This window comes from Schistosoma haematobium, chromosome ZW (genome assembly GCF_000699445.3).
Source record: "Schistosoma haematobium chromosome ZW, whole genome shotgun sequence".
Taxonomy (NCBI): domain Eukaryota; kingdom Metazoa; phylum Platyhelminthes; class Trematoda; order Strigeidida; family Schistosomatidae; genus Schistosoma; species Schistosoma haematobium.
The window spans coordinates 12,854,826-12,871,622 of record NC_067195.1 but is presented as its reverse complement, the minus strand read 5'-3'; the positions used below and the strand labels follow the sequence as shown (position 1 = coordinate 12,871,622).

At 32.7% G+C, this 16,797-nt stretch overlaps 1 protein-coding gene across 4 annotated transcripts; it reads left to right on the top strand.

The window, feature by feature from the left end:
• The first annotated feature begins 1,037 nt into the window (after positions 1-1,037).
• Positions 1,038-16,246, top strand: GPD1L_10 (Glycerol-3-phosphate dehydrogenase). Of its 4 annotated transcripts, none has more exons than XM_035729973.2 (7): positions 1,038-1,146; positions 1,189-1,443; positions 6,314-6,505; positions 8,556-8,748; positions 11,059-11,112; positions 13,632-13,801; positions 15,703-16,201. In XM_035729973.2, exons 1-7 carry the CDS (start codon positions 1,045-1,047, stop codon positions 15,835-15,837), a joined length of 1,101 nt encoding a protein of 366 aa, XP_035589334.2. In that variant the 5' UTR covers positions 1,038-1,044; the 3' UTR covers positions 15,838-16,201. The 4 variants fall into 4 exon arrangements, with proteins under 4 accessions (XP_035589334.2, XP_051070427.1, XP_051070426.1 ...); XM_051218663.1 differs by having other exon boundaries at positions 1,189-1,447; XM_051218662.1 differs by lacking the exon at positions 6,314-6,505 and having other exon boundaries at positions 1,189-1,447; positions 8,560-8,748; positions 15,703-16,246.
• Positions 16,247-16,797: the final 551 nt, after the last annotated feature.

Sequence of the window (16,797 nt, the reverse complement as noted above, 5' to 3'; positions counted from 1 at the left end):
ATAATAGCAAATAAGCTTATTAATTGGTAATGCGCGAGAAGACGAAGTTGAAAGAATTGAGGGGGAAACCGAAAGGTCAACAAGAAAGATAGGAGGTAGTTAATGATACGAGACATTGACACTCATCTGGTACGACAGGTCCAAAAGGGGTATACTAATCCATGAGTTAGTAGGTGTTCGGCGAGTCTCACCTTAAAGTTACCCACTACGAGGAGCCATTGGTCACTTAAGCTAGGAGAGCATACTAAACAGCGGCAACTCCTTACGAAAAAAAGTGAGTGGGTACCTGGGTGTTTGTTCCTTGATGTGCAATTTTCAAGAGTTGCCTCTAGGAGTACGGTGGCGATCTTCAGGCGGGATGCTGGTGTTATGGTGACTTCACATAATAAATAGGGTGTATGCCATTACCAGATCACCATTTGTTTTCCCATAACTCAGCAAGATTAGTCCTAGGTTCAGGAGTCCGTCCTCATAAGATTTATGTTTTAGTCCCACTACTCATTTAGTTGCCCGTCTCTGTACTTAATCTAAGAGATTTTCGTCTCCTTTGAATATAGGGGGAGCAACGACAATGTAAGATTCAAGGTGTGGCCACGTATAAATTATGAGAAGAGTTGGGAACGGTTCTGGGATGATTGCTTCAAGTTGTCTTCGAGTAAAGTGAAAGGTCGCGTTTTACTTGATTCCTTCCCTTATTTAGTTTCATTTGGTTTCCAAGCTTTCCGTTACTACCAGACTAGGATCAAGCACTCAAGAGACAATCTGGAGCATATTTTCATGGAGGACATGAGTTGTTCGAGTCCAATATGGAGAACGTTCATATCATGACATTTCCATAGGTTACGTTTAGACCCATTGTCGGCTTCCTGGCAGCTCTTGTGATTGAGAAAAGTACCTCAAACCGTAACTAACACTTTCGCGATTCATGTTGAAACACATTTGTCTCGTCCTGGTGATACACTTCAACTATGCACAAATGTTTTTTTAAGGCAAAAACCTAGAAAAACATTCGGCCTAAAAAATGTAGAAATTCAAACACATCAAATGATCAAACGTGTTTCCGTTCTCGGTTGCGGTTCTTGGGGTACTGCTATAGTCAAAGTTGTTGCTGACAATGTTGCATCGTCAGGCGAGTTCTATTCTGAGGTTACTTGTCCTGCATATGGTTTTTACCTCACAAATGTTTAGGTTTATTGGTATGTACGAGATGAAGAACATGACGATCAAAGTTTAACCACCTGGATTAATAAAGATCACACGAATCCCAACTATTTACCAAAATTAAAATTGCCTACAAATATTATCGCATCTTCTGACATCAGAAAAGTTGTTGAAAGTGCTGATATTATCATGGCCGTCTATCCTCCGTTTTACATCATATGGTTGGTAAACCATGTCAAAGAATTTGTCAGGGAGAAGGCTTATTTTGTTTCATTTTGTAAAGCAAGTTTACAAAAAGCCCTTCGCTGCTTTGATCACATCTGGTTTCATGTTTGTATATATCCCTAGTTTTGTAGGATACATACTTTTTATGTAGTTTGTGAGTACCAAACTCTGTCATAGCAGACTTTCGTTGATTAACTTAGACACTTGCTACTGTTAAATTTTACAGAATAATAGGATTATCGGCTAAAATTGCTTAGGAGTTTAAAATATTTGATTTGAGGATCAGATCAGACCAGTTACTTCTGTTAATTATCTAATCCATTCGTCTATTGCTATGTTATTATCACCCTAATTTGAATATCATAAAATTCAAGGGATATAATCACTTATCAAGGTGAAGTGTCAATTGTTGCTGCTATAAAGATCGGTAGTTCAAGTCATCCAATTTAGACACGTAGTTATTTCGCATGTCTTTGAGTTACTAAACTGCTAGATTACCTTTACTAAGATGATTGTTAATATTGTAAATACGGCAGTCGGAATACGATATGATAAGGAGTGCTGTATTTTACCCATGTCGTGCTAGCAAACAGGATATATAGTTACCAGAAATAGGCGGAAGTGTACGTTGTATTGTGTTGTTTCAACAATTGTTGTATGAAATATCATGTGAATTTATATTAGCCCATAGACTTAGTGCGATGAGATTACCTGTAAAACATAAAATATTTCGTATATATGCGAAAATTTTCAAGGACCGAAGTTCATAACTCGTCACACAAATGGATATAGCATAACCCATTGGGTGAACATGACTCATTTACTTATGATTTGGTTGTTCAGCCTTATTGCCAATTTAAACAATAACAGGCTTGATAAGATAGGTGCTATTTTAGCTCTTAATGTATGAGATTAGGCCTATGCTTTAGAACATGAGCTTTCAAAAATATACTTAGTTATGATAAAGGTCTTTTGTCTAATATTTGCTTCTCGTTTACAATAGTTTGGTGACAGTAAAAAAATAAACCTAGTTACTGAGAATACTTGCACATCTTTTATACTTGGAACAATATAGACATTTTTGAGGCAGAAAAAATCGATTATCTACTAAATAATAAAATATGTGTAATTATGCATGCACTCACTTTTATAGTACAACAAATAAGTAAAGTTGTGGGTCATAAGATAATTATTTATTTTTGTTAGTTTTGAATTAGTTTAATATATTTACAGGAAAGTAATCCCCATACAGATTACTTTTGGTAAATTGGCTTATAACTTTCTAAGACGTTTTATTTAAGCCGCAAGAGAAAATATAAAGCTTTATTAACGATTATCACTACTATTTTTATTCCTGTTACTGTCAATTAAAATTAATTTATCCATAGACCTTTTTGAGTCTGAACTTGGTGATAGGTTTTGAGAGTTTTGTTAAGTTTTACCCTACGTAAACATTCGATTTCAGTATTACGCTTAAGATTTCCCTTTAACATGATGGTTCTACAGTAAATTGAGATTAAAATTGAGGGAAAACAATCAAAACTGAACATAAGATACTTATCTTCTATATAGCCTTACATAGACGATGCTATTTGAATATTTTATGGTCAGCTATGCCCTCAACTAGAATTATTGTTAAAATATAAGTATGAAAGATACTTAACGTTACTGTTTGATATTCTATAAAAGTAAGTTGTTCTATTTGCTAACCTACGACTCAGCTTTTTTAGTAATGAACAGTTGTTACTATACGTTTCTAATCAGACAACATGAACACCAATATCCGTCGTCCTCCTTGGAGTTCTCCATGTTGGCGCACCTGATTCTTAGTGTTGATGTCCTGTTGAGACTCAGACATAGTGTCTGTTGCTCTAAACGCCAAGTTGTCCACGAAGCTATTGAGTGCAGAACTGTAGAGATCAAAATATGTTGTATCGGAAAACGAACACTCAAGATATTTTTAAAACCAAATATTGTAGGAGAGGATTATAAACACTAAAGATGAGTAAATGCTTTAGTGTGCATTCGTTTTTGATTACCGGTATTTTTCAACTATATTCTGGATTCGATTAAATTTATTTACTTCACTAAGTCTATAGAATAAAACAAAATCACAGGATTAGGTGTTGTGAGATTTTTTTAGTGTAAATGCGATTCTCAAGTAGTTTATTCCTCCCACTATTCAATAATAAATGGAGCCATTAATTAGCATCAGCCTAAGAATTACTGCTTATCAGTTTGACCTATTTGATCTAATTTTTAAAGCGGAACCTTTATTGTCAATAAAAGTTCACTTTCTTATACACTGCTATGGAAACACAACATAGTGATCTGAAAATGAAGCTACTAGTGTCAGAATTTATCGACTCAGCAAAAGTGAAACCTTAGATTTATATAAATTTTACTTTCACCATAGTTTAGCATTAATTAAATTATGAACTATCTGTTGTTAGCTAATCCGGATTTTTGACTAGTTGAAATTGGTTTTTTTTTCTAGAGAAAATTAATATAAGTGATAAGCGCAAAAACGATTCAAAATACTAAATTGTTTGCTTACGAAGAAGCTATAAAGATCATAGACTTGACGAAAAAACCTGCATTTTCTCAAAGTCGACACGCAAGATGAAAATTATTAGTGCTTGGTGGGCCCATGGCCTCCCTAAAAATTCCTTCATACGCTCCACTTTTATATGTTAATTATATTTGGATAGTAGACTGAAGCCAAATCTATGGCACGTTTTGTAAGCTTTTTTCACCAGACTTTTCACGAAAGTGTGTGAAGACATTTGGAGAGTAAACTAGTTTCGAATAACCCTTTCATGATTTACGACTGACATAATGTGGTTTCTGACAATAAAATTGTCAGTTTGAAAGATGTTTAAAAGTATGTGCGCGATTGTGATCTTATGAACATACATCTACCCACTAAGATAAATCCACGGTTTTTTAAGTCGTAACCAATCATTTTACTCACAAGTGGAAAACTGGTTTAGAATACTGAATTTTATGTCAAACTTGTTTAATAACTTTTAAAACAACTTGATGAACATTGATGTTTATTTGTTTATTTGATCTGTTTCGTTGTAATATGTCAAGAAGTTACCATATCGTCACCTTTTATGTATGCCAATAGACGTTTGTTTAAAGCTTATTAATATGTAAAAAATGAGTCAAGCTTAGAACTTAAATATTACGAAATAACAAGATTGCCGTTAGGTTTTCGATTTCAATCAATTGACGCAATGAAATATCTAAGTGAATGCTACAAAGTAAAACCGACAGTTTTGTCATCAAGAGGAGTAACTGAAAAGTATTAATTTATAAGCATACTATTTTTTAGATAATCGGTCAACTTGAGAGAGTAACCAATAAACTCTCTGTAGTTTTCAGTGATTCGGAGTATAAAGTACTTTTGCTATAGGGTTAGTACGTGGGCTTTATGAAGCAATCACAATGTATGAGCTAGGTCGCTTGAGGTATATCATCATAATCATGTATTACATTCAACGTTAATTATTACTTTTGTCTTTAAAATTCAATCCACCAAAGTAGATCATTGCGAACAGTCTAGGTAATAAGATAACACCGGTTCATAATGAATTTAAGGTTTGGACTCGTCACAATTTTAAAGACAAATTCTGAGTAAAATATTATAGACAACTTATCAAAAGGGTTTTTTGTTGAGTTGTTGCCTACATGAACTGCTTTATGATTATTTTCTTCTTGAAAAGTACGCATAAAACAAGTCTATTTTAATTAGAATAATTCTACATTTCTGACATATCTTCTTCCCTAATTTACTATTAACGTAATAAGTCTGAGCTAGAGTTTACTGAAGACTTCTTTCCTCGATAATTTAGTGTTATCAAGAGAACTCATTTTACAAAAAATATTTAAGTGGCCTGATTTATGCTCTTTAGAAGATTGAGTTTTGCACAAAGTACATTTTCAGTGTAAACTGTAGAAGTATGACCTAATTTGAATGACATAGTACATGGATACTTTAAAAATTTTCCTAAATCAAGTGACTGAATAATAAGCAATAAAAATTCTCCATAATAACTTAAGTCTTACTAGTCCACAAGAACACAAATAAAATTAACTGAGATTATACCCGTGAAAAAGATCAGTAATTTGTTTCCAAAGAGACCGTACTTTTTTCTATCAACATCAAAATACAATGGTAAAGTAAATTATTTGTTAATATTAATCATTTTAGTAGTAGTAACAGCATCAAACGTAAAAACCACTTGTAGCGCAGTAAAAAAGTAGATTTCATTAGTTAGTGGATTATAACATTGATTTCCAGTTTGGTCGTGTGTTGTCATGCATCCTTCTATTCGTGAAAGTGTAAGAACGGATTTCTGTCTCACTAAATAATACCAGTTATTATTATTACTAACATTATTACTATTATTATTGTTGTAAATTTTTGTGAATAATGTTGAATTTAAAGTCTAACATTACGTCCTGACACTGGTTAATACAACGGTTGATGACAAGGAAACACTAGACGGAGTGAGAACTCAGCAGCACACATCCACAAATCCACCATAGATTGAACTCACAACCTTCAGGCCATATGACTAGTTTTGAACCTTAAAATAAGTATCTTAACGTCTACTGGCTAACATTCTGAATTTAACTTATTTCGCAATATTCCCTGTCACTGTTGATATTTGTTTCAGACTCGACATGATTGATCTCCAGTAATCATAGATTCTCACTAGGACTTTGGGCATTGTCTCTCGAACTTAGCTAACAGTAACTACACAATGCGTGGCATTATTCGATATTGAGTAGACTGTTTATTTATATTATTAGGATCAGACTAAGGTTCAGCAATTATTATTCTATTAATTGCCACGTGTACTAATTTTTTCAAATGATAATTTATTTTGTTCAACAATGTATTTTTTAAATTAAGGGTCTAATTTTATGTCCTGGCGAAAATAGAATCAGGTTAGTAAGCGATCTTATACGAGAGCAAACTGGTAAACGTTGTTTGGTTGTTATTGGAGCAACAACAGCTCTTGAAGTGGTTGGAGAACAGTTCACCGAACTAACTGTTGGTTCTAAGAGTCTTGAATGTGGACATGAAGTTAAAAGACTTCTTCAGGTAATAACAGGTGGATATAATGAATATCTCTGAAGACCTTTAGCAATAATTCAATTTTTAAAATACAAAAAACACTGTTTATAACATCACAGTAAGAACAGAAAATCTGAACACTGTTTATCTAAGATTGCTTTGAATTCTGTTCAAAAAATTCGATAATATTCAAACTATATAGTGAAGTAACACAATGAAGTTGTTAGTTTTTAGTATACTGGTCATCTAATTAACATTTAATGTAAATCGTCTTCATTAGTCGTTTAGTTATTTGAAGTATTGAAAAAGGAAATTAAAATTTCTAACGAGATCTACCAGGAAAATCAATTAAATTAAATGAAAATTTTCAATCTCATCAAACTGGTGACATGACCCATCCTCTTTGGTAAGCTATCATACCTGAACTCGATGGTGAAAACGAATAAAAAACCCTAAGAGGCTGTCTTTAGGAATGTAGAGTGAATTTATTTTACAGCCCACTTGTATTGGTAAGTGGACTGGCTCCGAAGTGAATATATAAATGTATACCTCGGCTACAAAAATATAGTATTTAACACAGCTCATTTCTGTTTGAATTTGACATACCATTTATTCTTAAGATATTGTACAGGTTGTTTGATTTCCTCAACACATCACAAACAAACAGTTAAATAATCATCCAACGAAATGATTTCGAAAAGATTCTAATCTCAATTTCAGCAGCTAATCAAAAGCAAGTTGAAAGTGTCCCATCTTAAAAGCTGCATTAGAATTTGTGATTAATAACATAGCTTCTTATGTAATTGGTACAATCTTAAATAAACACAATTTATTGAACTTGAAAAATGATATGCTGGTTGAGTCCATGTATATGACATCCATATGAGCATATGGTAGATGGCAGCTTTCAAAGGAAGTAAGCTTTTATTTCAAACAGTTTATGCAAATCATTATGTTTCGACATATCTATCAGGAATAGATAAATAGATATATCAGAACGGGTTTGTGGAGATTTTAGAAATTTCACAGATTGAAATCATGAGTCAGTTGAAGCTAGACCACCATGGAAAACCTGGAAGCACTGGACGGCCGTTTCGTCCTAGTATGGGACTGCTCAGCAGTGCGCATCCATGATCCCGCACCCCGTGGGATTCGAACGCGGGACCTACTGGTTTCGCGCGCGAGCACTTAACCATTAGACCATTGAACCGGCCGGCATCCAACGGTGTTAATGTCTAACTTCAACCAATCCACGAAGCTTCAACTGACTCATGATTTCAATCTGTAAAATAGATATATACCAATGAGTTTGTGTACATTTTGATTCGACTTGAAAATTACATATTCCCAGTTATCTTAGTCTTCTTACTCACACACCAATTTAAAATTGAGTATAAGGAGCGTGTATATTAGCATTGGGTTGGTGGAGTATAGAAAAAACCAAATTGGAAATACTGAACAAATGAATCAAATAATGGAAGTCAGTATTGTTAAAAAGCTGTTCCAGTAGTACTTTAGCCGCTGCTTTCGTACACAGAAGTACATGGTACCTCTAATATTTAGTCATACTGAAACAGTAAATTCTGAATTTATTTAAATCAACGAATTTCCAGTATTCTTAAATCGAGACAAACCTTGCAAGTGTATAAAAGCAATCACAACTGTATGCTATAAACTCATCAGTTTAACGCAGTTCAACATATTTTATGAAGACACAAATGAAATAACAGTTATGGCTTACAATAAAATTTCTAATGAAAACTACACTCAAATGGTTAATATTCATTCAATAATTGAGACAAGATAATGTCCAAACAACTGAATTCTCCATATTAAATGAATAAAGAAATGTTGCTTAAAACCTAATCTAATTTGATTTTGCCAAGTCATTTACGCACTTTTTAAAAATAATTTGTACCTCATTCCATACTGACATAATCCTCTTTTTGAACGTGGAAAAAATAGTTAAGCTTGGTGAGATGACTAAACTGTCAGTAAATTATATTGTTCAAATGTAAATTATTGATAGTTAATATCTACTATTCTGTATGTTCTATTTGCATACGTCAATGCACAGACAGATTATATGAAATTAGTCATAACTCAAGACGATGTTGGTGTTGAATTATGCGGTTCATTGAAAAATGTCGTAGCGATAGCAGCAGGGATATGTGATGGTCTAAAGTTAGGTGATAATACGAAAGCAGATGTAATAAGAATTGGTTTCTGGGAAGTGTCTGAATTAATGCATGAACTATTTCCTGATAGAGGTTAGTTGAGTTGTGTTGTTATTTTGTTTTTTCGTTTCATCCGTTGATAGTTCTCAATTAATTTAAATTGAAAATGTATCAAGTTTCGACAAGTGAAACTGTCAACATCTGTGATAATTATGAAAAAAATACAGCATATAGAGTATTGTTCAGGTGTAGTTTCTTCGTAGTTCGCAACTTTCTAGTAATGGATACTCAACCCCATATATGAATAAAATATGGAGGCTTACTCTGATCTTAACTATATATATATATATTGGATGATGGTCACCTTACTTCAGATAGAAGTTTTTGCTGATGATGTCGTTCAGAAGGACGATGAAAGCTCCACGACCAAACCATCCAGCTCAGAGAACAAAACTCCACCAAAACTCAGCCTCACAGTCTGAGGCGTTTCCACTAATCTATCTAGGCCGTAATGGTAACGTTGCCGCTAGGTTGTGTAGGTTTGAATTTCACAGATACGATCAGTCCCGTAAAGACTGAAAGTTCTTCATGCTAACGAGCACCGACCAGAATAAAACTTCGGTCCAGGGTTTCTTGGTTACCACCCTAAACAATCAAACACCAAAATACAGTGCAGGTGATATCAAGTCATTTAAGCAAGCAGCCGAATTGCAACTCGATTGATAGAACTAAAAATACATTATATCGATCATTACTTCATGACCAATTAACTATTTTTTAGTAATTCAAAAAGATCAGTCAATTTTAATTCTGATAATTCCCAGTGAAATGTACATTATGAAAAGAAATTTTTTTCATGAAAGATTTCATTTTAAAAAAAATCGGAATTGTCATATTAATTCAGTAAATATGTAGTTATGTTTCAAAATCCATGTTACGCTTTGATAAAACACGCATATAAATAAATATAAGCTTTTGAGAATTGATTAAAAAAAAGTCATTTTATATCATGCATAATACATATCCGGAAACTATTATTTAAAATCATTAGTTAATCTATTTCTGCATTATTTCTACTTCCTAAAAAGTTGATAAAGGTCAATCACTCGTTTCATAGTATAATGAATTCATTCAATATTATAATTTTATCGTTAATCATCGAAACCTATAAAATAATCTTCAAGAATATTTTTGGAGATTTATTTATAACAAATCTACTTAAGTGAAATAAATTCTTAACAAGCGTTACATTATCCAATTAAAGGTTTGAATAATATTCTGTCACACAACAAGGTCAGTCAGTTTGGAAGCTTAATTGTAATCTGAGACTTGCTTTTTTACAAAATGATTATCGGTGAGAAAAGTCAATAATTGGGTATCATGCTTTCAGCTAAACCTGAAATTTTATGGTCTACAATACAGATTGACCTTAATTAGATAACCAGTGAAAAGCACAAAAACAGTGCAAACCTGTTTCATTCTAGCACAAAATTTCTCGTTCACAATAGTGATCAAACCCTGAACGTTAAGGTCTCGCTAAGATCAGGTAATATTTAAACCACTGAGCTGGTATTCCATGGTTCACACTTCTAACTTAAGTCAATTCGCCATTGTCATTGTGTTGAAGCCCACATGGAAATCTTATTGTGTGTCCTGTTGATCATGATTTGTACAAACTCAAATCCATTTAAAATGTGAATCTACTTTGAAGAAAAAAGCAATGGAAAATTACATTATCTGGCAAACTTGATTGCGGATATCAATATCAGATTAATGTTGCTAAGTAGTATTTTTTTAAACTTATCTACTCCTCAGAATTTTATTCAGACAAATAGCCAACGACCAACACTGTAAAATATATAATATTCTGTTGCTGAATATTATTATTCTAACGTTAAATTATTTCTAAGATTATGATTGTACAACATAATCTAATGTAGGTGGTAGATACAACTGCACGTGTTTGTAAAACGTATTGCCGTTTGGTAAAAAACAACGACTTCGTACAATATCTGTCCCACACAACATATGTGTGTCATGTCGTGTCGACAAAAAGAAACGACGAATTCGAAGCAGTACATTGCAAAAAAACGAAATTTAAAAACCGAAATTCATTGTAATCATGAACTGATCTAGCTTAGACCACCAAGAAAAACCTGGACATACTGGACAGCAGCTCCGTTGTAGTATGAGACTCCTCAGTAGAGTATGGTTTCGATTCCTGGTTGCTAGGTTGTGGATGAACACTTCTGATAATTTTCATACTAGGACCAAGCGGCCATCCACTGCCTTCTAGTTTTAAGTGGTAGTCTACCTAAGATCAGTTCGTGATTGAAACTATGACACCTGTACAACTTAGATAAAATTTTAAACTGACATTTATCTATTTATAAAAATAAACAGGTACAAATTATCTAACAACAGAGCAAAGTTGCGGAATAGCTGAATTATTCATGTGTAAGTTATATTATTATTATTATTATTATTTTGTTTTACTAAATTAGCTATGAATGTTCTTGTTAAATAAGTTAAAGTCGTTATTCAACATGAACTTGATCGATAGAACTAGATTTATATGTTATTAAATAATTGTTTAAATTAAATTTTATGAGGCCAGTATTCTAAAATTAATGATGGATTATTGAATAAACACTTGTATTTGAATTTAAATATTTCAAGTTTGAACAACTGTCATCTGTTTTTATGTAATAAGCCGAACAGTATTATGAGACCTCATATAAACAGTATAGTGCTGAGTCAGTATTTTAGTACCAATTAGAAATTTCATATTATCTTTTCAGAAAATGGATGTAACGCTTAGTATCCGAAAGCTGATAATGATACGAACTTGTTCGATATACAAAACTGGCTATTGAGGAGAAAATATAGTAATCATGGAAAGAGGTTTATTTAGGTTAAACAGATTCAAGTAGCAACTATATATATACGTGCCCCTTAGAAAACTAAGCTTTTCAGTGTTATGTCTCATCCATTCTAAAATAAAGCCATTTTTGATCAATCACTTGCATTTATGATTGGATCACTGTATAAGGAACTAATTAATTTGTTTGATTAGGTCACTTCACTCGATAATTTCTAAAATGTAACATATTTATCATGAATTCACATACATGTTAGTTATTAGTTATCATTTATATTTTTCTTGGTTACGTTAATTGTTAATAGTGTGAATGAAATGAACTTCGATATCCTGTATTGATACCAAATTGACATTAAACAGAATTTTATGCTATCTATTCGATTTTATATATTAAGGTTGATTACACCTGTCATATATTAATATATGTGTAGTTTTCTCATTATTTTTTGAAAAATTAACTTTTTCATTGTCATTACAAAAATTTGTGCAGATATTTGTGCGAATAAATTAGATTAGAATTTAATGAACATTTATTAAACGAACTTTAGCTATTTCATATTTTGTGATAAGTGAGGATATGAATTCCATTTAAAAGCAGATATCACCAGTTTAGAACAAAAATTGAGCAGACAAACGAGTTCAAAACAAGATTTACAGGATGGACTGATTTGACACGTGTGACAGAACAATGTGATGATCTGAAAACTGTATACTTGCTCTAAACATTTCGAACAATCTGGTCACACATATACCTGTCAAGGCATTTTATGTAAAAATTAGTAAAGTTCAAGTAAACGAAATGATAATTATCAGAAGGGATTTTGTGGAGATTTTAGAGTTTTCACTGGTTAGTCCTGGGCTCAAATCTCGCAGGGGGAGAGGTTGTGGGTGCACACTACTGAGGAGTCCCATCCTAGGACCAAACGTGCTTCCAGGTTTTACATGGTGGTCTAGCTTCAATTGACTCATGATTTCAAACAGTGAAATGACAATTGTAAATAAGTAAGAGAGAAAACTAACATCGTATGGGAAGAATAAGAAATTGTCGCATCAGCCTAGATCATAAAGTGATTCAGGGATTACCAGGGTAAAGTAAAGTTTACGACGAATTTTTTCTTTATATCTAAGGGGTGGTTCGAATTTATGAACAGCTAAGGCTTCTATAGATCTAGGAATTCGTCCTTGGTAGTTTCAATACAACGTTTTAAAAGCTATACTGATGTCAGTTCTACGCCCCATTTCAATTATTTGATTTACTATTGATGAACATGGTTTTATACTTTCCACGTTTATCGGAGCATTTGAAACTAACTGATTTTGAAGTCATCTAGGCACATGCTCCATAAACCTTAATTGCATTGTTTAATCACACCTCCCTATATATGCGGACCCACACAAATCTGTGAAATAATTTTGAAAAGTTTCACTTCTATCATGACCAATTATTGATAATGTTGTCCAAAAGAGTGATAACAATTTTGTAATTAAATTTTTCAGCCTATGGAATACTGTTATAACTTGTGGCCTTGTGCCTTATTAATATATAACGTAATGATGCCACCTATTAGAGAACAGTGCTTTGTCGGCCAGACCAATGACGCACAAAACCGTACGAGTAGTCTAGATTCTTAATCGGTCCTTCTTCCTGCCTAGCCCTACCTTTTAAGTCCAGAACACAAATCTCAGGTCCGCGATATGAATCATGCATTTCAGACATAGTGAGTTTATACATAAACCAAACAGACCACATCGTACCATAAAATGGAAAATAACATTTGTACAAGATCTAGCCAAAAGTAGCTGTGATTGTGGTGGACTGTAATTAATGAACTGGGCATAAATTGAGGATGGCAATTCGTATAATAATAGCCTATAAGTCAAAATAAAGCTTATAATAAGAATATGAAATACTACAATGGAAATACTGCAAAACAACTGTTTGATGAAACAATCATTTCAATAAAAACACAAATTAGTTCACCAACGAATAACCAGCTATTTAAATTTCATGTTTCCCACATATCCCCTCTAAAAATTTAGCAGGAATCTAATCTTAACCATTTTTAATATGATTATTCTTTCTATCTTTTCCAAGGCATGTCTCATAAAATCGATGACATTTCCGATATAGGAGATCTAGATCTGTTGAATATTAGTATTGGAAGACGATTATCTAACAATGATAACAATAGACCATCAATTCGTTCCATAACTGATAAAATACCATACAGAACTTTTGTAGACGGAGCTGAATACGCAAAACAGGTAGTTTATTTGTTTGACTTAGCACTTGTTTTAAGCTAGCACGAAATGTTCTGGGAAACAATACTAAATGTAAGGACATTAGCTAATTAGATTATCACAATAATGTATACTTTGATATACACTTTTGACTTGTTGAAAACAGTAAAAGATTTGGATATACACTCTTGACATTTTTTTATCAACTACGTTCATTTCCCCAAACGATTTCGTTCATTATATCAGAGCAGTTTAGCGATCTTTGTTTACTACGACGTCATCTCAGTGAACAATACCACTTAGCTAATTGTGGTCCATTTAGATACTTCAAATTATTCGACCTGTATAAAAATATTTATTTATCGGTATTGTTAACCTGATGAGGATTAAAGTATACATTAGAGTTAATTGGTTGAGTCCGTCTAGGCATATTACGTGCCTATGCTCACATGCCATCTGAAAACCCAACCGTAGATGAAAAATTAGAAAATAGACAATTTATTGGAAAAAACTGATTATGCCCCTAGTCAGGATCTCAGCCTACATGTCCATGTCTGGATCAGAAGGATATATGTATACGCCTCAATTATTTATTTACCTACTGATTTATTTTCTCAGTTCAAGCTTCTCAGTCAGGCATTCCATTAGCATGGCTGGATGAGAAAGCCTACCAGAAGTGTATGTATTGACATAAAACGTGGTGGAACTTAACAGTTTATTTTTTATCACACTGAAGTAAACTGGAAAACAATATTTCAGCAGAGACCTAAAGTTAATATCTTTTCATATAGGTTAATTCTAATTAGCATTTGACTGATTAAATAATTTAAAAAATATTGTGTGTGAATAATCGAGTATTATTTAGCTGGAACACTAACCAGAATCGAAGATTTTCGACGATTAAACATTCTGGTTACTTATATTTTTTTCAAATATATATCTCCCACTCTATTCATTGGTACTAAAATTATAGTTAGTCAGTAAAATAATTTATCTTTGATAAGGCCAAAATCATGAGCTTTATTTCCGTTAAAAGACATGATACCTTTATAGTAACCTGAAATTTCAAGGTGAATATGTAATAACAATCAGAATTCCACCCAGTAGTTTATACCTTTTCTGTACAGCATCTATGGTTATGTTGGTACAATCACACCAAATTATAAAAGACAGCAGTTTATTGGTATTTACAGTACCATAAATATGGAATAGAATATATATAAAATATTTCAACAATACCGGCACTGTATTATACAGCCAAAAAATATGTTACAAAAAACTCGTAAAATTGAATCCATAGTATAACAAACTGATATTAGCGAGAAATAAAGCAAATTATTTGTCAAAGAGAAAAAGCGTTCCAGATAAACAATCAGGTAGTCGACCAACTCACCCAAGCACATCGAAACCAGTATGGCTTTCGTTAGGGATTTACGGTATCATACAAAAGTACGAATCCCACAGAACCAAAGTTGTAGAAAAAAAAATACCAATAACATCATCTGAACTAAATATTTAAGCCATCCAAACGGTTGGATGGAATAAGAGCAATGAGGTTTTACAAAACGTCAAATAAAAGATCGGTAATATAGAAAGCATACCGGCTGGATTCTATACCATACATAAAGTATGTCGCATTTTCATACCGACTCAATATCCCATGGTGCATTTTTCAAACCTCAGTGAATTCCCAAAGTATGAATCGACCATTCAGTGGAATGGATATTAGCTGACACGATTAAACTTCAGCATAGTACCCAGTAACATCTAATTTTGGTTTGTTTCATGAATGTTATTTACCATTTAGACGTTTTTCCATTAATTTTTCAAACCAAATTTTACAGACCTCGTTTTATAATAAGCAATGTGAATGAAATACACTTTTCATAATGTTGTTATCATTATCGTTCTTATTTTGTTTCAAGATATACAGTATCTTAGCTGACAGACGTCGTACTGGACATTTTCCATTATTTGTCGCTGTTCATCGTATTTGTCAGAATGAAATAAAGCCACAAGAATTAATTACATGTTTACAGTCACATCCTATTCATGCTTAACTATTACTTATGAGCAACAAGTCAAAATAAACACAATTTATGCTATTTTTTATTTTTGCCATTATGAGTTTCTTACTGTTTTAAGTACAAACATTCGAAAATAGGATTTCATTTCTTATTTTACAAATTCTTGCTTTTTCTATGAATTTCAGCCATTTAATGTGATTTTGCACAATTATACATGAAATGAGATTATAGTCTTTTCAATCCTTTGCAATATACTTTTGTTTTACTTAGCCAACTAATTAAGCCGATTCGTATCGGTTGGATTATCATTACAGTTTTTGCTGCTCACACTATGATTTTGCTACATTTTTAAAATAAATAGATTAACTGCTATGGGAAAATAACCATTGGATTACAATTTAGATTTTTGATATGTCTGTTAGATAATGAAACATTTACGTATTATGCTGTTTCTCTTTGATAAGACAGTCAAGTTTTTTATGTTAAGTATGATCTAATTATTCAGGTTGTCCAATCTTCCATGGGTCGTTTGTTTATCTATGATAAGTCTTGCGGAATGAATGCTATAATTCGTCCCCTAAGCTATGCTGTAACCCCCAAGCTAGAACTATACAGCGACCTGAACACGAGAGAGAATACTTAAAGTATGCGAGAAATAGTTTACTCCAAGGTTCATTTTAATACAGAAAATACAGGGGTTTTATAATATTCTGAATGTCCTTGGGTTGCTAGATTTTGGAATGCTACTAAACATAGTAGCAGTGTAGCAATCAGCCAGTCAGAACCTCTACATGTGACGTTTCGCTTCCTTGATATTTTTGGCAAAAACTTCAAGTGAACGCTGATTGGACGAAACGCGTCTTAGTGATTCCTGATGCTTGCTTGTCTTCTGCAAGTAATTTTCTGGATCACTCCAACAATCTACTAATCAAATTTTAATTCCAGTTGTTTGGTAGTGACATGAGATCTGGATAAATATTAGTGAAAATGACT

Coding starts and splice junctions, on each gene's coding strand:
- GPD1L_10 (XM_035729973.2), top strand. CDS start 1,045: ATGATCAAACGTGTTTCCGTTCTCGGTTGCGGTTCTTGGGGTACTGCT. Junction 6,506..8,555: donor AAGTTAAAAGACTTCTTCAG/GTAATAACAGGT, acceptor GTCAATGCACAG/ACAGATTATATGAAATTAGT. Junction 8,749..11,058: donor TGAACTATTTCCTGATAGAG/GTTAGTTGAGTT, acceptor AAAAATAAACAG/GTACAAATTATCTAACAACA.